This window comes from Phoenix dactylifera, chromosome 12 (assembly GCF_051530095.1).
Source record: "Phoenix dactylifera cultivar Ajwa chromosome 12, Ajwa_hap1_PhDact_Kaust_v1.1, whole genome shotgun sequence".
Taxonomy (NCBI): Eukaryota; Viridiplantae; Streptophyta; class Magnoliopsida; order Arecales; family Arecaceae; genus Phoenix; species Phoenix dactylifera.
Genome location: NC_143201.1, coordinates 4040294 through 4064814, shown reverse-complemented (window position 1 = coordinate 4064814; position 24521 = coordinate 4040294). Strand labels below are relative to the sequence as shown.

General features: G+C 38.5%; 1 protein-coding gene across 1 annotated transcript; it reads left to right on the top strand.

Annotated features, from left to right (window-relative positions):
- The first annotated feature begins 6515 nt into the window (after nucleotides 1-6515).
- On the top strand, nucleotides 6516-23347 carry LOC103713841 (PH, RCC1 and FYVE domains-containing protein 1-like). The gene is made up of 9 exons (XM_008800881.5): nucleotides 6516-7060; nucleotides 10187-10273; nucleotides 12635-12724; nucleotides 14145-14225; nucleotides 14393-14587; nucleotides 14679-16817; nucleotides 17819-17965; nucleotides 21276-21649; nucleotides 22660-23347. Exons 1-9 carry the CDS (start codon nucleotides 7004-7006, stop codon nucleotides 22790-22792), a joined length of 3303 nt encoding a protein of 1100 aa, XP_008799103.3. The 5' UTR covers nucleotides 6516-7003; the 3' UTR covers nucleotides 22793-23347.
- Nucleotides 23348-24521: the final 1174 nt, after the last annotated feature.

Sequence of the window (24521 nt, the reverse complement as noted above, 5' to 3'; positions counted from 1 at the left end):
TTTGTTGCTTTGAAAATTTAATTCCCATTCTTAGCCTATTTATTTGATTTTTTAATCCCTGGCTCTATACATGGTTACAACTAACCATGTGTGCGCACACACATATAAATACATACATATATATACACACACACATATATGCGTACATAGATGGTATTAGTATGTGCAAAAACTATTGTAATTGTGTATTATTTTAAAAATCTAGTATAAGTAGTGGAGCAAGAAGAAGCCATATTTTTCCATGCTAAACTAACACATGTTGATGATGCGAGAATCCATGCAAATCTATGTTTAGTCCCATATCGATTATGCATCGGGTTATTTTAGGTACCATATAGAGCTAAAAACTTCAAATTTCTGGCTAGTTTTTTTAAGATGAAATCTCGAATTATTTTAAATGGTATCAAAGTAGACTTAGCTAACAATTCATAAGGACCAGAGGACATTGCAAGGTTTTTGTAATTAGATGTAATTGAATTTAGATTGTTTGTTGCTATAACTTAAACAGACAAGCGTGTATGGTGAGGGGAGGGTGGGAGGGATACGTAATGTAATTTTTGGCTAGTCTCTTTTTTTCATGAGGTCTTGAACTATTATAAATACAAGCCCACATAATTTATATTCCACGGTATGCAAGGTATCATGACACACATATTCACCTTGGACTAGCACCATGCAATAAGTTATATATTTAATAAAAAATATAAAACTAGCTGTTGAAATTTTGCTAAATGTGTTTGAGAACATATTCCAATAGTTTTTCTTACACCAATTCAAATTTAGTCACAGCAAGAAGGCTTCCATTTGAATGACTTGATTATTTTAGTCTGCTAATGTGTGATTGGGGATCTAATTGTAATTGAGAATTAAACACTAAAGAGTTGTTTACCCATGTTGGTGCACATCTGCATATTGTAGGTAAGTCCTGCCTAATCTACTTATGTATACACATATAGATCATAAATTACTCCATTTTTGTCATGCCTTTTATCTCTATCATTTTCATTTTCTTATTTTTGAGCATCGACAAAGTAATGTATTTTTTGTAAATTGCTCCATTAGTGCCATGGCTTTGAAATGGGTCATGCTGCTCCCAACCATAGATTCTAGTAGTCATGAATAGTCACATGACATAATTAGACTTTCAAAGCCTAAATCTAGTAAACTATATATAAATATTTTGAATTTTAATAAGCATGCCCCTCTTGTCTAAGTTCTCATCATTATTACAATCTTAATATTTGAAAATAATATGACCAAATATAAAAATTTGAAGTTTGAAAAAATTTCAAATAACAAAAAAATAAAAAAAAATATAAAAAGTGATGTTGCGAGCAAGGCATGTTAGTTTATTTAATAGAAAGATAATAATAATTTGTTTTGTTTTTTGTTTTTGTTTCTTCTCTTGGGTACCCCCATCCTCTGGTTATCTTAAGGTGAATTTCGATGGTGGTATGGCGGAGGATGGCGCCTCTAGGGGCGTGGGTTTCGTGATCAGGGACCACCGGGGTACTTTTATCGCTACTGGAGAACAGAGCATTCTTGGCTGTTCGGTGGTGAGAGCAGAGCTGCAGGCTGCTTAGGAGGGCGGTTTATTTGCGAGACGTGTTCTGGGGGTCGACAGATTTGTTCTCGAGGGTGACTGCTCTACAGTGATTGACTGGATACGAGGTGTGGACACATATGGGAATGGTCACCCCTTGATACGGGACACTCGCAGCTTGGTGCGGGAGCTGACTTCCTGTCAGATTGCCCATACCTATCGAGAGGCGAACAGTGCAGCAGACTGGGTCGCCTCTTATTTTGCCCGGCATACTGGGGAGGCCTTCTGGTCTAGTTTAGATGGCGTCCCACACGCTTTATTTTGTTTACTTTTTTTGATATGTCTGGTTGTATTCACGTTAGAGGTATCTGAAATGAAAATACCGTTTTGACAAAAAAAAAAAGAAGATAATAATAGAAAATTTGCTAGCGAGACCTTTCTTGCTGAGCATGTCTATAGGGAGGCTAATAGGGCTACCGATTTGGTGACCTCATACGTGGCTAATCACTCAGACGGTACTCTATGGATGCAGGAGGAAGAGCTGCTAGGGCTCTCCATAATATTTTGTTTTCTAATTTTATTGGATGCATCCGTACTCGTATATTGTGAGGCGCCCGCTAAAGCTAAAAAAATAATAATAATAATAAATAAAATAAATAAAATAGTGGATTGTGAATTTTCAAAATATTAGATGAAAATTTATAATTACTCCCACCCTTGTGGGGTTGGTGTGATTTACTTAGAGGAAGATGGAGAGAGAGGTTGCCCAGAACACAATGAGGAGAAACAAAGGAGAAACACAATGAGGCAATCTAGGTGTTGCCAAGAACAAAAACACTTGTCAGGCTAGTTTATTAGAACACAGGTCTAGACCAGAAGCTTGCCCCCCTTCTCATCCATTACATCAAATCAAATCAAACCAACTCCTTTCCCACCAGTGTTTTTAGTACTCTTTATTAAATAGTCAAATGGTTACTTTAATATTACTCAATGCCTAACGAAGCCCGCATTAATTAATCCCCACAAATCACTAACAAAATGAGCTCCATTTGATACGACGTTTACGTCCGGACTCCTCCTCGCGATCCCTCCCGTGGGCCCCACAAGCCGAGGGAATCCAACGTGGCATTACCGTCCTACGTGTCAGCGTATGGCGGGCCCGCTCCTTCGCGGTGTGTCTGTCACCCGTGGCACGAGATTAATGAAGGAAAACGTGGGGTCGTTGTGAAAAGATCAATGTCCTAACGCCACGTCAGATTGCAGCCCATTTGGGGCATCGATTGGGCTCCGAACCTCAATGTGGTCGCACGTGCGGGAGCTCTGACGCGACGCACTTGCGCCCAAAGGCCCAAGCCCCTGGAAAAATCCTCGATTCCTTATAAGTACACGCCCAATTTTTATTCACAACGATTAGCTACACGCTACATGCAGATATATAAAAGGGAAAATAAGGCGTGCGTATATCAGTAACTTTTATCTAATTTCTTCCTCTCGTATGGAGAGATACGTCAAAGACCCTTGTCGTCAACCGGAATTACGAGAACGCCACTACTCTGTGAGCCTCGTGCGCACTTCTGCGCCTTGTCCTTGCACTGCGTACTGAATAGGGTATATCCTACCTTCTTATAAAAAGTGACCATGGATTGCGATAGCACAGCTGGGGATGAAGGTGTGTGACTTGGCAAAAAGGACCATAGCTCTGTCCTTCTCTTTTCTCTTCTTCAGCTTATACTTTGGAATAAAAAGGTCACTGTTACAACTAGCTGGCAAGGCAAAATGTTTTGTGTCAAGGAGGCTGGCTTGAGAAATGCATAAAGAAAAAACAAGATACATCAAGATTTTTGTTATTATTGAGATAGCAAAATATCAAAAAAAGAAATTAGAGAATTTTTTAGAGACACGATACCATCTTCGAAAAGAATTTCGATATCTAGGGCATCAGGGTAGCCAAAACATCAATTAATGGCAAGCGATTGAGAAGAGCATGTATAGATAATGAAGAGCATTTTCGCTTCATGTCTCGTCTATTCTATTATCTTCTGATGATTAATATGTGGATAGCAAGCAATCGAGTTGGATTCTCAAATTCGTAACAAGGTTCAAACATGCCTTTCGTATAGTGGAATAGAGGGTTAATCGAAAAAGAGGGACATGAAGGATATATCACATGGCAATGAAGAGACCTACAAACCAAAAAGGTTACGCACCAAACACCACCACCCATTAGAAAGCCTAGTCTCAAAAGGGAATGTTATGGGTGTAATAAGTCCTTCGCCTTAGCATGGGGGACCCTTGATGGAACGTTGAGGAGCTGCGTGTTTCAATGGCCTCCCAATCCCTTTTCCTTTGGAGCAGTGATGTGATTGTGGGTAGGCTAATTGATAAGGCCATCCACTACACCTCCACATGAAGGAACCAACTTTTGGTCTTTGGAAAGTAAGCCACCTGCACTCTTTAGCCAATGTACCATCTCAGTTAAACATTGCTCATCCCATGGAGTCAACCAGAAGGAGAACTTTGCCCTAAAAGAAAGCCTAATGGACTATTATAACTCCTAACAAACCAAACACTCCACTCTCTCTCTCTTTAGAGATCAAAATATTGGCTTCCATTTGGTCATGATCTTCCTTATGGTCCCTCATCCACTCACACCTACTTCAATCTTTATCTTGCATGGTCCATTCTTTGAAATATCATGGTTACAATAGTCGCAAGTTTGGTGTTCAGGAGCAATTCATCTACAGTTGGACATTCAGAATTCTACAAAATATATGATGAAACTCATCAAGAGAACAATAAAGAATTCAGACAGCTTAAAAAATTGGAAGGATATAATTTTAAAAAACTTATATATTTATTGATGTCAAAATGAAACATGGGAGAGATGAAAAGATAGAAATAGCAAAATAATATCACCATCAACAGCATATACACTAATTTATAATTCACAGAGGAGTTTTGAACTAATCATGAATGATTAACTTGTAATGTGATTTTTTTTCTCACTTTCAGGAAGATAGTCGATATAGGCCTTGCCTTTCTTTTTTTTCAATTACTTGAGGTGAAATTAAACCCGACCCTCTAGCATCAACACTTAGAAACTTCACAAGACCTGTCACTGATATTCGAATAGTTCATCATCTACTGCTATATGATATCTACTTTTGAGATTGTGATTCCATCTTCGGCTCGCAAAACTTTGCACTTTTCTAACTTTTTTCATCAACTCTATTTAAGAAACCAAAAGATACAATAGAATAGTATTTTCTCATCTTCAGAGGGGTAACAAAAAAAATTTGGAGAATTACCCAATCAAATAAAACATCATATATATATATATATATATATATATATATATATATATATATATATATATATATATATATATATATATATATATATATATATATATATATATATATATATATATATTTGCTAAGGCGGGTGGATCATACCTGACAAGTTTGGATACACTCAATAAAATCAAAAAATAAAATACCTCGGGGTGCCACAGATAGCTCTTCATTTCCAGTCCACAGAGTACTAACAGAGTGACTAGCTAGATAATCAGCCATCCAGTCCGCAGTCTTATTGACTTCACGAAAAATATACTTAGCCTGAAAGGCTCCTTCGTCCTTCACCAATATCCAGATGTTTCGGAGCAAAAAGTGGACGCAATTATTACCTCTTGCCCTTCCGGATCTAATGAATATTTTTTTGAAAACTAGAACTAACAAAGCATATCCCAGCATGAGAAAATCAAAGGGGGGTGTTGTTACCGTGATCCCACCTGGGGGGATTGAGGGGTGAGGGGTGAGCGGTGACCGGACTCACATTCCACACCCCAGTCCGCAGAACTCCGGGGCCTGCGTCCGCGTACGGTACCATAACTCCACGAGCGCCAGTTGGCGGAGGACCAGACCGCCGCCGACTCAACTCCCCGATGGACTTCCAAAGCAAAGGCAAAGCTAAGGGGCACGGACGTAAATAAGCCACAAACCCAATGGCATTTGCATCTCCTTCCGTTCCCCGTCTCCTTAAACTTTGGGTAGTTCTATATACACCCCCCCTATTGCTCAGGACACCCCCCAAAAACCAAAAAAAAAAATACCCAAACTAACCTTTAGTGTAATTACCATATTGCCCTTGAAATTTTCTCATACACCCCTCCTTCCTCCTCCTCCGTTTCGTTTTGAAAAGAAAAAAAAACCCCCCCCTCAAACCCCCCTTAAACCCCTCGATCCATTTACATCGTTTAGGCGATCTTTGAAGGAGATTTAAGCCCCATTCGAAGCATGGACAAGCAACTAGTGATTTGGGACGAAGAATCGGCCGCAAAGGTACGTGTTCCACCTTGTTTCGAAATTTTTTTTTTCACGGTTCGTGCTCCGTTCGGCACTGGATCGCCGAACAAAAGGCTTCTGTTCGGCTGAACAGTGCCGAACAGAAGCCTTCTGTTCGGCAACCCTCAACCGAACAGATCTGTTCGGCTGCACAGTGCCGAACAGAAGGCTTCTGTCCGGCACTGTTCAGCCGAACAGAAGCCTTTTGTTCGGCGATCCAGTGCCGAACGGAGCACGAACCGTGAAAAAAAAAAATTTCGGAAGAAGCCGGCGAGGTGGTTCCGGGAGAAGCCGGCGAGGTGGTCGGAGATCGGGAGAATGCCGGCGACGAGAGGGAGAAGGGGGAACGGGGGGGTTTTGGGCGTTGGCGAGGTGTTTTGGAGGGGAAGAGCGGGGTGGGGGGGGGGGTTTGGGGGGTGTAGAGAGCAATTTAGGTGAGGGGGTGGGGAGGGTGGGGGGTAATTTAGAAATTTTTAATTTTTTAGGGGTGTCCTTAGCAAATGGGGGGTGTAGAGAGTATTTAATTTTTTTTTAATTTTTGGGGGGTGTCCTGAGCAATAGGGGGGGTGTATATGGAACCACCCTTAAGCTTTCCATTTTACTCCCACTTCTCCCTTTTTATTGGATCCACCGGCAGTAAACAAAATAAAAAACTAAATAAAAGACGGCAAGATTGGTTTTTTATTTTTTTGTAAAAGAAAAGCAAAGAGAGGAGAGAAGAGAGCTCTTTTCCTCATCTCTCACACGCTCTCTCTAGCCCTCTCTCTTCTCTTCCTCGGCTCGGCGACTGATCTCTCGCCTTTTTCCCCTCCTCGATTCCCCTGCACTCGGAGCTCGGAGCTTGCGACATTTGGATCCGAGCAGCACTAGGAGAAAGCGAGGACTGTGATTTTGGAGAGGTTTTGAACGAATCTGTAGCCGGAGAAGAGGAATCGAGACCAATTTCGGTGGATCCTGGAGGCATTGAGAGCAGTCTGTGAGTTTGACTCGCTTTTTGGTGGATTTGGATCGGATGGGTGGATGAAAGGTCTCTGCTTGGAGAGAATGGGTGCGGGGTCCGATTCGGTCGGGGAGGAGCGGAGGAGGAACTGCTAAATATTGGTTCGTGGTGAAGGGGATGTCGGCAGCGGCGGATCATGGCAGGACGGCCCCTGTCGAGAGGGATATCGAGCAGGTAATGGCTTCTTTTTTTGAGGAATTAGTTGATTTTTTTCCCTTTTAGTTCTTGAAAGTAGGATTTTTTTTTATTATTTACTTTTGGTTTATATGGTTGAATTTGGAGTCGTTGTAGTATTGGTGGATGAGTCAAGGATGAGAAGAGTAGTTTATGCTGGTTTTGTTAAGTGTTATAGTTGGTAAAAATATCATTTTGCTTGCATTTGGATTTGTGGTGTTCGCATTAGAGTTTATAAAGTAGAGTAATTGCTCCAACTAGTGTCTCATTGCAAGCTTTTTGGTCTTTTCTTCTGAAATGGAGGTTACCGGGCCAAAACTCATATTGCAAATTTGGACTGATATATGATGATGGTTCTGAGAATCATTGGAGTGAGTTTGGTAGCTGATTCAGCTGCCGAGAGTAACTAGTGAACTTTCTTCTTAAGTTCTATTAACTTCTTGTTAGTTTGTGATCGTCTTTCCACTACACACTAATTCTTCTTAACGGACTTTTTTAAAAAAATAATTTTTATTTGATTGCTACCTCTGAATTCCCTGGAACTCTACATTTGCAAGACTATCTTTCATTTCTTTTCCGGGATATGTATACTGGTGTTTCCCAATTCCTATTTATTATGAATTTGGTGATGTCTTTTGACCTGGCAAGTGCCTAACTCCCGTGCAACTCTTATCTGGTTCTTATCATTCTTTATGATGCTAAATCTGTTCCTTTGATGATTAACGAGGGGGTTATAGGTCAGCGGTGATTTGTTTGGAATGAGAGATAAGTGGTTCTCGGTCAAGTTTGTTCTCCTACCTTGCGTCTATTTTAGAAAAAGAACTAAGAGATAATTGAGCATGTCTTTTATAGGGGATAAGCGGGGCGGATGAAGTCAACAAGCATATGAATACTATATGGTTAAAATAATAGAAAAAATTCGTAAAGAAGCCAAGACTAGCCCTATATATGCATCAAAGTACTGGTTAATGAGGATGGTCCATTATCATAAAAATGATAATAAAAGTGATATCTATATGGAATAAATTAAAAAAAAAATGTTTATGATGATTTGGACATATGAAGTAGGGTGGAGACGGTGTTGGTACAGTGAAAGGTGTCAATAATGTTAAAATGTTTGTCCATGAGCAACTGGAGACCAAAAAAAACTGGGATGGAGGTGAGGTTTTCAAAGAAGCTAAAAGGGTTCTCAATGGTGTAGCTGCCTAAATGTGTAAATGATGCTTATGACTAGTCAGTCCACATAGGTCAAATGATCGCTGCCCCCCTTCCCCCTTCTTTTAGAGAGAAGATGGAGAAGTTGTGTAAATAAATAAAAGGAAGACAAGGAGAAAAAGGAGTAGAAAAGGGAACAAGAAAACAATGTAAGAAGAAAAGAAAGAAATAAAGAACAAAAGAAAATAGGAAAACAAGCAAGGAAAGGTAACATTTACTTCTGTTGAGATCAACAAGAAAGAAAAAATGGATGAAAAAGAAAACGAAGAGAATAAAGAAGAATCAATGATATTGAATAAGGTTAGAAAAGGGATGAGCAAGAATAAGAAGAATACAAAGGAAGTGTAGAGGAAAGAAAGGAAATGAAGTGCAGAGGTAGAATTGAAAGAGTCAATACATCTTTGTTAGTTAAACTGAAGTTAGATATATCTAACCTATAAAGGTCTTTTTATAGTTAACCGTGGTCCTTTGCCTCCTCTCACAAACAAGAGCAGCATGCATGAGTTTGTCGACATGTTGCTGGCCGGCCGACTCGAGGCTTTCTAACTGATGGTGACTGGGCAATCATTACCTAAAATGCTTAAGCACCTAGTTAGGTGGCACTAGTGGCAACAATCGCGAAAGTAAAACTTGCCGACTTCACTTAAAAATCGCGAAATTTTTTAAGACCGCGGCCAGACTCCCATTTCATTTGAAATGGGGGAAGCGACCGCGGCCGAGGCCGGCCCTCCGCCAGCATCTGTCACCCTCCGCTGGCCTCCCTCCCTTCTTCATCTCTCCCCCTTCTCTCTCTCTCTCTTCCACAATCTGTATCGTCTCCTCTATCGATACAGGCCCAGCATGACCCGTACCGACTCGTGCCGCCGGAAAACTGGTACGGTGCCCGGTACCGATTCTGCCGATCTTGATGGAAAAATCCTGATCTTCAGGAAGCTAGATGTAGTGTGAAAAGAACTTGAAGATGTATATCCCTAGAAACCAACTTTTCTAGAGCAAAATTTAGAGAAAGGAGAGAAGACAACGGATTTCCTTGAGGATTGATTCAATTCAACCTTAGATGCATTAGAAACTGATCAAGATGCCCTAGTATTCTCTCCTGTAGGAGGTTGGATCTGTTGGATCTGTAGCTAAAGCAACTATTGATAGTCCCAAACTAATGTTTCCATGATTGATTAAATTGCATTTGTAAATCTCCTGACATACTATCCTTTGGATCAATGACAGTTGACATGACAGATTGTAATCTGATCTGCTATGATACAATAAATCACCCAGCACAAACATTCCTTGTACTGTTTTATGCATTGTACTCTATTGAAATTCATGAAACATCTAATATCAAGTCCCGATTCGAACTCTTATGCGAGTAATGATGATTAGTACCTTAGACCACCAAAAGGTTAACAGTGTAAACAAGCTTGCATATGAAACATAACTGTATGCTGCAAAGGATACAAGATATCTTACAGATTGGAACTTGCTGACTTGTATAATATGACATATTTTGCCATCAAATAATCAAAACATTGGTCTCCTTGTGTTGTTACATCATGCATTGTTTTCCTACATCATCATAAGTCACTTCCACACTCTTTCGCGCTTTTTTATATTTTTTTGCTTTTGGTTATTGATGTCTTTTCTTGTGATTCTTATGCTTTGCTCTCACTTATGATATTGCATTCTGGTGCAGAGTCCTGTAGTCTTGCAAAATGCAAATGTGTAGTATATAATATCTGGGTTTAATATGGTGCAATCATCATTCATTTATTTGATTTTAGAGTTATTCTAAGGCAGATATTTCACATATCTTACTGCACTTAATTTTTGTTTTCAGTGGTTCTTTCTCAAGATCACATGAATATATTGTTAATAGAGAGTAGATGGCATTTTAACAGACTTTTTTTATTACAGGCTATCACTGCTCTTAAGAAAGGAGCATATTTGCTCAAGTATGGACGCAGAGGAAAGCCTAAATTTTGCCCATTTAGGCTGTCTAATGTAAGCATATTTACATTGTATTTTTGAATATCTATTTTTCATCAGGAATGGTTGGAAAATTCATATACTGCACTTACCATATTTTTAGTTGTATTATTTTTTCCTTGGGCAGAAAATTTATCAATATTTGGTCTTCCATTATTTTTCGGAACTATGTTGTACATGTGTCCATTGAGTGCTACCACAGAAGAGTACTATTTTTAAAACTAGTGGCAATGTTTTAGCTAAGGTTACAGGTGTCATGTAAGCTCTGTTGAGAAAGATAATAGTCTTTTAAGAACTGGTGCACTCTTCAGATGTGGATTCACAAGGTCATGAAATACCAAAGATATAACAGAAACATGACTTTCTAGTCAATTCTCACCTTTTCATGTAGATATGAATTGTTTAATAGTCAAAAATATCCCACTTTATGGAAGCATACATTGTGGTATATCTTGGATATGTGAGTCGGAGCTGATGAACATAACCCTCATTATATACTGTCAATGTTAGAAGCTCTTTTGACAGGAATAGGGCAATGCTGATCTGATTATGTTATCGATTATTTTATAGAAGTGTTTGCTTCCACTGTTCTGTTAGTATAGTAAGTTGGATAAGCATGCCTGCCACCCCTTCTAAGCATAACTATATTATAATTTGCAATGGTTGATTCAGTTTGGGCATTAGGATTACTACTAATTAGTTCCGTATTTGAGCAATAACACCTTAGAGATGAAGCCTAACAATACATAGAGCATTGTGTAAAATGACCAGCACCTTGGAGGATGTCATCACCATCTTGTGCCTCCCTTTTAATAAATGCCGGTGGTAGCAGGAAGTTGATAATCCATATTGGATGTTGCTTGACCATCCTGGGAGGGCACCACTGAAGGACAAGATCAGGAGCAATAAATTGACCTCGACTTGGCTTAGGTGAAAATTTAGGGTGATATCAAGTCCATCAGTAGTCCATGCCTTTATCCTTCATCTGGTTGGGAGCACCATATTTTCGAAATCACCTCGAACATTGTAGTCTGACTGTCCGAAAATCACTTTCGTTAGGATAGATGGCTTATTCAAAAATTCGTGCATAAGGCTAAGGAACTTTGGATTGTTCCTATAGTGGCTTGCTAACCCAACACACACTTGCTAACCCCAGCATAGCGGCATTAGTGCAAAAAAGAAGTCTGTCCTTAGAAGTAACTATAATCACCAATTTCCATAAAGATCAATAACCAGACAAAAGGAGTAAAAGAGGTAGGTGCCTACGTTGGGCTTCCGGTTACTAAGAGCTTCCTTCGATTATCATTTATTGTTTCCTTGGGTTCTTTTGCCTTTCAAATTAAGAATGGTTAAAAAATATTGTATCTTCTGTTGTCTCTTAATATAGAAGTATCATTCTGAATTTTGGAATTTAACATGACAAGGCTCCTTAGTTAGTGGGTGAGGCAATGTTTGAGCCTGGAATATGAGTTTGCAATTCAAAAGGAGTGAGCTTGTGTTCAGCTCAATGAATATTATATAATTTAGATAAATATCTATATATGTGTGTTAATCATTAAAGAATATTGAGCTGTTAGATCATATTCTAACAACTGAAATATTTGGATAATACCAGCTGTGGTTAAAATCTTGGATCATGGATTCACATACTGATTGAAGTGGGAGCATACTGCTTGCTATGTACTGCAGTTATCAGCCTGTACTGCTTATACCCTGCTGGGGTGCCTGCCTGTGCTGGTATGAGGGCATACCACAGTATGCATGGTACTATTCTTTGTTCTTGATTGACTCCTGGCCGCAGCTCAACTAATTTATGCTTGAGCTAAACCAAATACTTCAAACTCTGTACTGGACTAACATTGAGAGGCTTAGTTTGTCATGAACGTGAACGGATTGCAAGCTAGTTTTGGCTGAACAGGCAAAAACCTTATGCACACATTCTTTGTGTTGACAAAAAAGGCTTAATATACGGTTCCATGAACCCTTAAATAGTTAAATCTCTAAAGTAGAAGAGTGAAAGTTATATAGTTGAGAACTTTCTATATACTGCTTGAATTAGAGCACAAATTAATTTATTGTCTATGGATGCTTTTATTTGTAATGGTGCCATGATGCATCGTTGTCAATTGATTCTGGTATCATATCAGACAACTCACATATTTGTTAATTAAGGCATGCATGAATGGATATATAGACTCTGTGCACTTGTGTGCCACACTTATGTGGTGAGTGTTCATGTATGGTATCTGTCGACAACTCTGAATTTTTTGGTTGTTGCTACCTATGCATTGGTTTCTTCATTATCGAAATTCTTTATTAATGTGTTATAGTACGTATTTTTCTTAACATGACTCTATCCATATTGTGCATTTTCAGGATGAATCAGTATTAATATGGTTCTCAGGCAAAGACGAGAAACACCTCAAATTAAGCCATGTATCCAGAATCATGCCTGGACAACGCACTGTAAGTTCTACTATTTCAGAGTTTTAAGTTTTCAGAAGAATGCATCCAATCACTGTCCCCTGCCTCACCCCCACCCCCACCCCATTCCTGAAAAAAAAAAAAAAACTGCATATGACCTAACAGTTCTAAGTAAACAAAAGTTGTGACATTTTGTATGAACATGTTTTCTTATTCATTTGAGCAAGATATTTGTGCAGAGAAAAACTAGTTAGTCACATTAGGCAGATTCAAGAAGATGTGAGTTGTGAATACATTTCTTCCTTGGGAATGTATAAGTAATCAAATTTCCTGTTGTTTGCAAGTTGTCTATTTTATTCAATAAGTTGTTAATATAATGTTATATAAACCTAGAATTATAGTATATTAGAGAGAAGAAAAAATCTATAAGGAATATTCTCTATAAAAGGGAAACCCAGTGCACAAGGCTCCCGCCGCTGTGGGGTCTGGGAATGGTCAGATGTATGCAGTCTTATCCCCACGCATGGAGAGGCTGTTTTTATGTTTCAAATCCACGATACCTAGGTTAAAGTGGAGAACCTTACCATGCTTAGGCCCTCTCTCTTATGAAGGATATTTAGTGTAGTTCATTAATTTCTAAAGTAGCAGCAAAGCTATGCTACCAACTTTCAGAGAAACTTTCAAAGTAGAAAACTTGTGTTAGACAAAGATTGCTTCATCACCTCTCCTAATGTAGGTAGATTGCCACATACACATGGCTGGGTTGCCTGATTTGTGCCCTTACATCTTTTATTGGATTCTCCATATTGGATGAGTTTATGTGTGTTCTTCTTTCATCTTTTCCTTGTACAGTTTCTCAAGGAGTTGGGTGGAGAAATAGTGGTGCGAACATGACTCTTTAGGCAATCATTATACTAAATGCAGTGAGGTTGTCTTTGTTGACCGCCTCTAAAACCTTCTCATAAACATCTGGAGAGACACTAGGACACCTAATGCTCCCGAACCACCTCGTGATGGATTTTGAGTTGTACAATGACTCTAATTCTTATGCAACTTCAACTTCTGTTAAATTTCATTTGATATGGGGTACTTGGACCTTTGCAGTGGGGGCAGAGAGTAGCGCTGTAATCGGATTGGGTTGATGTTTCTGATCCAATCTGACCAAAATTGACCTAGTCAAGAATTTTTTTAAAACCAACCATTTGGATTAGGCGTAGGTCGATATGCATAATAGGATTCTTTCCAGACATCTCTTCCTTATCTGTGTCATAAAAAGATTAGTGATAATGATGCTTAATGACAACTGGAGGATATTTTATAGGGTTATTAATATTTTATGTAACTTTTTTTGGTCCTTGAAACTAATGTTTGCGGATCCTTGTAAGTTGGAAGATTTATATTTTAGCAGTTTACTTCTTCAAATATACAAAATATTGATTAGAAAAACTTTTCTATTTTTCAGGCAATATTTCAGAGGTACCCACGGCCTGAGAAGGAGTGCCAGTCATTTTCTCTTATCTATGACGATAGATCATTGGATCTTGTAAGTGCTGTTGCATCTTGAGCATTTTCTATGGTTGTTATTGCTCTTATTGACTCTTGGGTGCAGTTATCCTGTTTTGCTTGATTATTTTTCTGTTTCCATTTAATAATTTTCGCAATTTTGAAAGCTGAATAGTTGTTCTGTCATCTCTTTCTAATCTATACCAGATCTGCAAGGATAAGGATGAAGCTGAAGTCTGGTTTGCTGGTCTTAAAACACTGATATCACGAAGTCATCACCGGAAATGGAGAACAGAATCTAGAAGTGATGGAATGTCTTCTGGTACTAATAGTCCAAGAACATACACCCGTAGAAGTTCACCTTTGAGCTCTCCTTTTGGTAGCAGTGATAGCATGCAGAAGGTGCTCCTTGTTCATCTTAATTTCCCTCTATTTGTTGTTGTCACTATTGTATTCTTTAAAACAGGAAGTCCTTGGTTTTTATTTAATTCAGGATGGCAGTGAAACCCTTCGACTTCGAAGTCCATATGAAAGTCCACCGAAGAATGGCTTGGACAAGGCATTGTCTGATGGTTTGTTATATGCTGTGCCTCCTAAAGTTTTCTTTCCTTCAGATTCTGCTAGTGCATCGGTGCACTCTTTGTCATCAGGATGCTCAGATAATGCAAACGGGCATCCAAGGGGCATTGTGATGGACACATTTAGGGTAAGTCTGTCAAGTGCTGTTAGCTCATCGAGTCAAGGCTCTGGTCATGACGATGGTGATGCTTTAGGTGATGTTTTCATATGGGGTGACGGAACTGGGGATGGAATTCTAGGTGGTGGTGGTCATAGGGTTGGAAGCTGTTTAGGCGTTAAAATGGATTCTCTTGTGCCAAAAGCCTTAGAATCTGCTGTAATACTTGATGTTCAAAACATATCTTGTGGAGGCAGACATGCTGCACTTGTCACGAAACAAGGAGAGATCTACACCTGGGGAGAGGAATCGGGGGGCAGGCTTGGACATGGAGTAGATGCTGATGTGGCACAACCAAAACTCATTGATGCTCTTGTCAATGTGAATATTGAACTTGTAGCATGTGGGGAGTACCATACATGTGCTGTTACACTCTCTGGAGAACTCTACACATGGGGTGATGGTACTTTTAATTTTGGGCTCCTTGGGCATGGAAATGAAGTGAGCCATTGGGTCCCGAAAAGGGTTGATGGGCCTTTAGAGGGCGTACATGTTTCATCAATTTCTTGTGGGCCTTGGCATACAGCTGTTGTAACCTCTTCTGGACGATTGTTTACTTTCGGAGATGGAACTTTTGGTGTTCTAGGTCATGGAGATCGCAAAAGTGTCTCAGTGCCTAGGGAAGTAGAATCCCTCAAAGGACTACGCACAGTGCGAGCAGCTTGTGGTGTTTGGCATACTGCTGCAGTTGTTGAAGTTATGGCTGGAAATTCTAGTTCTAGTAACTGTTCTTCAGGGAAGCTGTTTACATGGGGGGATGGAGATAAAGGCCGCCTAGGACATGGTGACAAAGAACCAAGACTTGTGCCTACTTATGTGGCTGCCTTGGTTGAACCAAACTTTTGTCAAGTTGCCTGTGGGCACAGCCTAACTGTAGCACTTACAACCTCAGGCCATCTCTATACAATGGGTAGTACTGTTTATGGTCAACTTGGGAATCCTCAGGCAGATGGAAAGCTCCCTGTCCGTGTTGAAGGTAAGCTACTAAAGAACTTCGTGGAGGAAATATCATGTGGGGCATATCATGTTGCTGTCCTAACTTCAAGAACTGAAGTGTACACTTGGGGTAAAGGAGCAAATGGCCGATTAGGTCATGGCGATACTGATGACAGGAATACCCCAACACTGGTTGAAGCTTTAAAAGATAAACAAGTCCGAAGTGTTGTTTGTGGCACTAACTTTACTGCAGCAATCTGTATTCATAAGTGGGTGTCTGGTGTTGAACACTCTATGTGCTCAGGCTGCCGCCTGCCATTTAATTTCAAGAGAAAACGCCATAATTGCTACCACTGTGCACTCGTCTTTTGTCATTCCTGCAGCAGTAAAAAGTCTCTTAGGGCTTCTATGGCACCAAATCCTAACAAACCGTATCGTGTCTGTGACAGCTGTTTTAACAAGTTAAGCAAGGTTTTGGAAAGTGATTCATCATCTCATTCTGCAGCAACTAAAAAGGGTAGTGTAATTCAGGGGTTCAGTGAAATGATTGAGAAGGAGGATAAGTTGGATCCTAGATCACACATAAAAACCTCTAGACTTTCTTCAATGGAGTCATTTAAGCAAACAGAAAGTAGATCTTCCAAGAGAAACAAGAAATTTGAATTCAATAGCAATCGTGTATCTCCCATCCCAAATGGAACTTCACATTGGAGCACCCTTAACATCTCAAAATCACTGAATCCAGTATTCGGAGCATCAAAGAAGTTCTTTTCTGCTTCAGTTCCTGGATCAAGAATTGTTTCTCGTGCAACTTCACCAATATCAAGAAGGCCCAGCCCCCCTCGTTCTACAACACCAACACCCACTCTGGGAGGGCTTGCATCTCCAAAAGTCATTGTTGATGATGCAAAAAGGACAAATGATAGCCTAAGCCAAGAAGTTCTTAGATTAAGAACTCAGGTACGTGCTTAACCTGACATATCATGCATATCTTTAATTTTGTGTTCTTTTTTCTGTGATATGTCATTATATTCTATTAAGCATGTCATTCAATGATAATAAAAGAGAATCTGTATATCCACTTCTAGTATATGTAATATTGGGCTGTGCATCAAGAACAACTTCTTCTGGAGCTGATAGACCTTTGATTGGTGCTACTGCAAAGAGTCAGCCACCCATTCATTAAATAGGTATTTAAAGTTTACCGGATTTTGATGGAGGCTTTAGAGATGATATGTGCTATGCTGGACAAAATAGACAACTACCATCATATTAATACATATCATACCGAGAAGAGCCTAATTCTAATGGTTGAGCTTCATCTTCTATTATGCATCTTAGAGCTGTGAGTGCCTTTAGTGATGAAATCTTTTTTAATCTCTGTTGAAAGTATATGTCACATCTGGATAAGCCAAGAAGAATCATCGGTTTAAACTTGATTGATTTAATTTATAGTTTATGTACAAAACAACTGCTCCTGTCAGATACACACAGGTCTATTACAAATTTATGAATTTGCTCTTCAATTTGTATATTTCAAGATGGTTATTTGGAAAGTTTTGTTTAGATTTTCTGTGAAAGAACAAATTCTGTGATTTAAATGTTCAAATCAATTAGTTCATCCCCCCATAGCAGTCCAAAGGTACTGTATTCTATAAAAAGTTGAGTTGACAGGAAATCTCCTGAGCATATCTGGATAGCATGTTGTATCTTTCTGTTTTAGTGCATACCAATTCCTAACGTGACATGGAACCGTTTGTCATATATGGATGGCTGATCAGTATGAGCATGGTGTATATACTTTACACTTTGTTTATTTATATGTGGATCCATGTCACATCTTTCAGTAGTCAGCTATTTGTAGTTTTTGCAAAGCAAGTGCAGATCACTAATTTTTGTTGGAAAATTTGGCAATGTGTTGGATTTCTTATGCATGATTCCTGATGAAGCATGTTTTATAGGTGGAGAATCTTACACGCAAGGCCCAGCTTCAAGAAGCTGAGTTGGAAAGAACAACCAAACAGTTGAAGGAGGCTATTGCAATTGCAGGGGAAGAAACTGCAAAGTGCAAGGCAGCAAAAGAAGTTATAAAGTCACTTACTTCCCAAGTAAGGATCATCATTTTGAACCATGATATGATTGCAGTTATGATTTATTACATATTCAATTTGCTGATGTCGTTTTGGAGTCAATAACATGATTTGAATTACTTTGTTACTTCTGAATTTTTAGGCATTGTGTTTTGGGCAAAGCTATTTATAAGTTATATTGCAAAGCATGCTTGCAATTAAATGGATAGTTTATACTAAATTGCAGTTGTAGATTATAGCTAGTTTATAGTTATTTCGGACAGGTCTTGAAACTGTTGTTACATACTCTACTTTAAAATATATACAAACTAAGGTTCAAAATATCAAAGTACATGGATGAACCAATTGAAATTGGGTGCAAGACATGCTAAGATCAAGGATTTTGCCAACAAAGGGTATTGATGGGTATGGATAGATATGGCTGGCATGCCCTTGATAAGAGCTTTTTCAGTTTTTTTTTGGATTTATGCAGTTTTTGGTTGTAGGTTTTCGGTTCCAACAAAACATAAGGAATCATTAATTTTTATCCTGGACTCGTGTTAATTCATGCTCTAACGCATGAATCCAATGATCAAACAACATTTGACTTCACAAAATCCCCTCAATTTTTTTCAATCAAAGACGAAACTCCATTTGAATTTTTTAAGAAATAAGAAAGAGAAGGGAGAAGATTTACCTAGCTAGGATGATTTTCTAGCCTCGAAAATTGAGAACCAAGCTTCGATCCTATAAACTACTCCCCCTCACTTTGTTTCCACCTTCCATTGGTGGTGGATGATTGCAAAAGAGTGTTTTAGTCATCGAACACTGCAGTTCGAGCTGGTTTGAGCTTAGGGGACGAATCAAGTTTGGGACCAATAGACCTTGATCCACCCCAGACTGCTTGATTTGGGACAGATTAAAGTGGTTTATTTCAGTTCGGGCATGAAGCAACTTTGCTTAGTGAATTAAGCTTATATCATTCACGAAGAACTTAGAGAATGCTGAATTCTATCTTCACTTTCCTTTATTGCAGTTGCATCAGTAGCAAAGCACCGTCGCTTTAAGCATTTAGTCCCACCAAGGGGGAAGGCTAGTCATTTGTTGTTGGATTGCAAGATGAAAGAAGAAACCATAGACATGGCAAACTAAAGAGGGTTTGTCTTAACAGAAGATTTGATTATATGCCCACCAAAACGAGAGTATTCGGTTATATAAAGTAATATCTTCTCTAGTTATTCTCATGCAATGGTAAAAAGTATATGATCCTTGTGTTTTATTTTTGTTTACTTAGAAAGTCACTATAATATTCAACCACAGGAACCAAAATGCCATTCTAGTTAAACTGTGAATAGGTACTGTTATAGTGTCACATTTAACTTACAAAGCCACAAAAGAAGTGTAGTTATGAGATGTCATATGACACGTGGATAGCATAAGGTTATAGGCACGAATTATATCATTCAGTCCCCTGAATACATTGTAAAAGGATGTAGAAAAAAATCAAATTGTAAAATTAAAGATGTCCAAAATATAAAATACAGATATCCTACATCTTACCATTTTGAAGGAAAATAAATCTCTTTGTTGCATATAATTATCTTATTTCTAATAGGCCCATTAAGACCTAAAAAAATAAAAGTTTGCACCTAAGTCACTCTCAGAAATCATAGCAGATTCTGGAATGCATCTTAGTTTTATCTGGACTGCATCTTGTAGATCCCCTCAAATTTAAATTGTTGACATGGATACCTCATGGAACCATTCTTGATGTTGTCCATTAGGAGATGGGGAGTGATAAGGCATTACAAAAAAAGAATGTGAAAGCGCAACTATATCAGTGAGATGAGTTTGTTTTCTATGCTTGTATGAAGTATATGTAATTATGCATCACTGACAAAAATGTATAAATTATCTTAAGTTAGTAGCCAGGATATAGAAATATGAACTCAGCCAGTGGCATCCAAAACTTTTAGCTAATCATGAACCACAAAGGATGTCAACCTCCTTTTAACAATTTACTCTTAAGAAATTGGCGTTGCAAATTTTGCCCTTTTCTACTGTTGATGGGGAATATGATTTTGTGTTTGGTAGACTAACATCGGTTTGTGAGATCATGACCAAATCTAGATTTTGGGAAGCTAGCAAATAAGTTGGGCATCTCCATAAGGATCCTGTGTAGGCCTTTACTGCTACATGGAGGACTAGGATGTTGAGTAAAAAGTTCCTGCATAAATTTGTGGTATGGGTTATTTTAATCATAATTTACTTGCTAAAAGAACCTAGAGTTATGTCCAAGATAACTTGGGATTCTTTTCCCTGCACCTCCACAAAACCCTCATTCTATATAAAATATATTCATAGCGGCATAGAACTTATTGCTTGGTGTCCTTGTGTGCTAACTTAGGTTCTTATGTTTGAGCAAGAATAGTGAAACCTCCAAGATGCACACTGATCATGTTCAAAAAAATTTGTGCAAGGCAGGTTCCTGCTACTTAGTCATCTCAGGCAGAAAATGGCTTTCTAAATCTTTAGTTTCAGCTCATGGTAATGTGTATTTTGATACTTTTGGGAACTATCATTACCCATGCAGACAATAATCTCAATTCTTGGTTTAATGGGGAAGTTAAAGAGTAGGATATGTTAAACTTCAGTTTAATGTCTTCAATGAATGAACTAGTCATTGATTTGAGCACTGTTAATGTCATTAAGTATGTACAGGCTAGATCTTTCTAAGATATATTCTGGATACAGAAGCATGACTTAAGAAAATTGATGACATGGGTATATCCAAGCTTTGCTTTGAGGGGGATTTGCTTGCACTATCAACTAGCTCAATGTTTTGGCCTCAGCTCATAGGACAAATCATAATATTATATGGCCAATTATCTTTTCTGCTCTATTTGTCCTATGAGTACAGTTTTCACATGCTTTGTGCAGGGCTGATCAAACATCTAACTCCTCGGGAGGGATGGACAAGGATTTGTAGTCATAGAAGCAGTTAAATTGGTTTTCATATTTCTATGGAATGGACAGGGATTTGCAATCATATAAGTGGTTGATTAAGTATTTCAATTGATATGTGGCTGTTACTTGCTAATGATCTAGACACTTTGTGCCCCTTATCTCTTCTTGATGGAAGATTTTAGATTTGACATTACGAGGCAAAACAAAGTGCACTTTGTACATGAGTTTTTTTGCTATTCTGAGTTCTACTTAGTAGCGAAAGCCATCACCAAATATAGATGCAATTTTAGAAGGAAATTTCTGTTCATGTGCTTATTGCTGTTTTCTAAGCATGTACTGGCTGTTCTATCTTGTTTCTGATGTAATCTTCTTGTTGGAGCAGTTGAAGGATATGGCTGAAAGGTTACCCATTGGAGCAGCCAGAAACAGTAAACTCCCTTCATTGGCATCCTTCAATACTAATCCTGCTTCAAGTGATATTTCAGCTGCAGCTGTTTATCAGATGAGCAGTCCTACCACTTTGTCTCATGACCCAGAGTCAAATGGTTCAAATGGGTCATTAGTTTCTAGTAGAGTAAGTTCCATTAGCAATCGGAGCAAAGTAGGTCATTCGGAAGCAGTAAGGAATGGAAGCAAAGTGACAAATGCAGACCCCCATCAAGAGTCTGAATGGGTTGAGCAAGATGAGCCAGGTGTATATATTACCCTCACTTCTCTACCTGGGGGTGTCAAAGATCTCAAAAGGGTCCGGTTCAGGTATGTCTGAAGCACTAAATTCTGATTCGCATCCCAAAATAGAATACAAAATAACTATCTTGCACATGGTTACTTACAGAGAACACTGCTTTTTCTTTGCATAACTGTTACGTACTATTATATTGGATTAAAGTATAGCACGTGCAATGCATCTGCAAGTTTTTTTTTTTTCTTTTTTTTTAATAATATATCAAGAGGTGCCATGCCTTGTTGAAGCAAGATTTTTTTTTTCAGTTGGTGAGAGATGCCTCTATCCTATGGAAAACAGGATTTTTTTATATTTTTTTTTTTTTAAAGATAAATACCTTTGGTTCATAGAGGAAATGGGAAAACAAGATGTTTTTTCTTTTTTGGAACCCCGGTATATATGATTCTGGGGGGAGGTGCGTCAGGGAAATATGAAAAACCAGAACTTTTTTTGAAAAAAAAATGGGAACTGCTGAAGCTACGAGGCTGGAGGAGTGAACCTGCCTCAAGCTTTTCCCATTATATATTATTAGACTGTATCAAACGGCAAGCACCAAATAACTGCCATTTGAATTATATGTATATGTGTGGGGATCATTTTGCATTGTTAGGTATGACAACATCAGGATACAGAAGATCTGCTAGGGAAGTGTATAACTTGCTGTCTGTTCTCCATGCAAAATGTTTTTCCATTTTAATATATGTTAGATAATAAGTATATCATTATCAGCTCATTAAGTACTTTTATGATTAAAATTTAACGTCTTTTTTTTCCTTTTTTCAATGTTTGAAGGTGGTCATATACTTTATAGCCGGTAGTTATTGGAGTTGATAGGGTAATTTAAAGCAAATGATAAATTAGCTGTTGGTGAAATACTGTATCTGATGTAGTGGTGATTTTAAATACAAATCATCATGTTGATTGGTTGGCTACATAACGGTTTGCGACTCTATACATATAACATCAAAATCAGTCTCATTTTGCTCCTTATATTATTTTCTCACCTTTATGAGCAACTCTCTAATTCTTTGTTTGGAATCAGCCGGAAGCGGTTCAGTGAGAAACAAGCTGAACAATGGTGGGCTGAGAACCGGGCAAGGGTTTACGAGCAGTACAACGTGCGCATGGTCGACAGGTCTGCCTCGAGTGCTGGGAATGATGAAGGATCTCATTGAAATTGACTTGCAATTATTGGTTACCTAAATTGGAGCCAAGCTGCAGAAATGAGGAAGCTCTCACTGATTGAATGGTTGTAAATGTGGGTATATTTTATTTTGCCCTATGAAAGATCGGAGGGCCCTGGTATAAGATGTGGTTGGTATTCTGCACGATTTTTCCCCCCTTGTTGTGTGGAAAAATAGAGTGGGTTTGAGCATGAGGAATGTAAATTCTCATTAGGCAGCTAGCAATATCCTGCCTTGTAAATTCATAAGCAAGTGCATCATCTCCCATCCCTTCTCTTTTTCTTTCTTTCTTTCAATAACCTATGAAAGGAAGTCACATTTTCAACGGTTGAGCTGCCTGCTGACAATTTGTGCAAGAGTGGGCTTGTGCATTAGTATTTCAGCTGCAAGAGCTCCATGAAGATTTTATGTCTTGATAAGTTGTAATATAAAAACAGCTGCCTTGATTGCTGAATTTAGACAGTACTTTTGATTGACAAAATCTGATAATGGTGGCTGTGATGTCTGTCTTTTATGAAGAAAGAAATAAATGAAAATTGAGAAGAATCACTGGATTAGACGAGTTCTGGTGTAATTGATGGAAAGAGGTTATAAAATTTTCAGTTCTATCATTGAGCCAATCCTGGCGCGCCAGTCTTTCTTTGTATCAAGAAGAAAAACAAGAACAAAAACAAAGAACCTCTACGGTGTTGGCTACCATTTTCTGGTTCTGTGAAATTGAAATGATGCCTTGCTGAGGAAAGTCAGGGAATAGCCAGGAATGCTGCAAAAACAAACTTGTGTTTTAATTTCCTTTCCCTCGTAACATGAAGCTTTGTTCCAAACGTGCAAATTGGCTGAACTTTTTTTGCTGAGGAAAAGGAGTGAGCCAAAATTAGCTTGTGTCCAAGCTAATAACTTCAGAATGGCAACAATATCTGATCTTTCCATACAAAACTGAGTAGGGAAACTCATTCTCCATGCAGGAATGCCTTCAAAAGCCAACTTTGTCATGCTAGCCTGCATCAAAGTAAGAAGGCTATGAGTTACCCCTGAGAAGGTAAGTTTGGATGCCTTCTCAAAGGAGATTTCAGATCAAGGGGACGCATATGTGGATCGAGGGGATTATATGGAAAATAATTATCAAAAGGAATCGACAAGGAATTGAAATAGAAAAAAGAAAGGAAAGATTAAAATGCAAAGCCATATGGAACAGGGATCATCTCCTCCTCTGCCACCTCCACCTCTTGCATTCAGTTTGAACCACGAAGCAAGAATTAGGACTCAAATTATTGCATTTAACCCCACTTAGACAAAGATATTATACAATAATCCTTATTAGAAGTTTGAACTAGTCTCGGCAGGCCATATGCAGGGACTAGTTCATCTTTGACGAAAACTTATCAGGCAAGTTTCTGCATCCTGTTTTCCTCGACTGGTTCATATTTTACATAAAAAAATCCTACTCCAAGTTTCTCCAAAGTTCATACCCTGGAAATAAACATGTCTATGGCAACTTTCAAAAATTATCGGAAGGTTGGTGCCAAGACTAAGTTCATTCCCTCACAGCTTCCTTTACAAAAACTCTTACACATGGATTCCAGATCGCTTCACTCCTATCTTGTCTCTATTCTTTCCCTCACAAACAATTAATTTACTTTACTGAGTAAAGAGAGTGCCTTCACAACAAATTATTATTTTTTAATTAAATACCAGTTCTTTAGGATATTCATGTTGTTCA

Bases quoted from the DNA above. Each gene is read 5' to 3' on its own strand.
- LOC103713841 (XM_008800881.5), top strand. From the start codon at position 7,004: ATGTCGGCAGCGGCGGATCATGGCAGGACGGCCCCTGTCGAGAGGGAT. The intron at 12,725-14,144 runs GTAAGTTCTACT...TCTATTTTTCAG, and splicing joins TCATGCCTGGACAACGCACT to GCAATATTTCAGAGGTACCC. The intron at 17,966-21,275 runs GTAAGGATCATC...TTGTTGGAGCAG, and splicing joins TAAAGTCACTTACTTCCCAA to TTGAAGGATATGGCTGAAAG.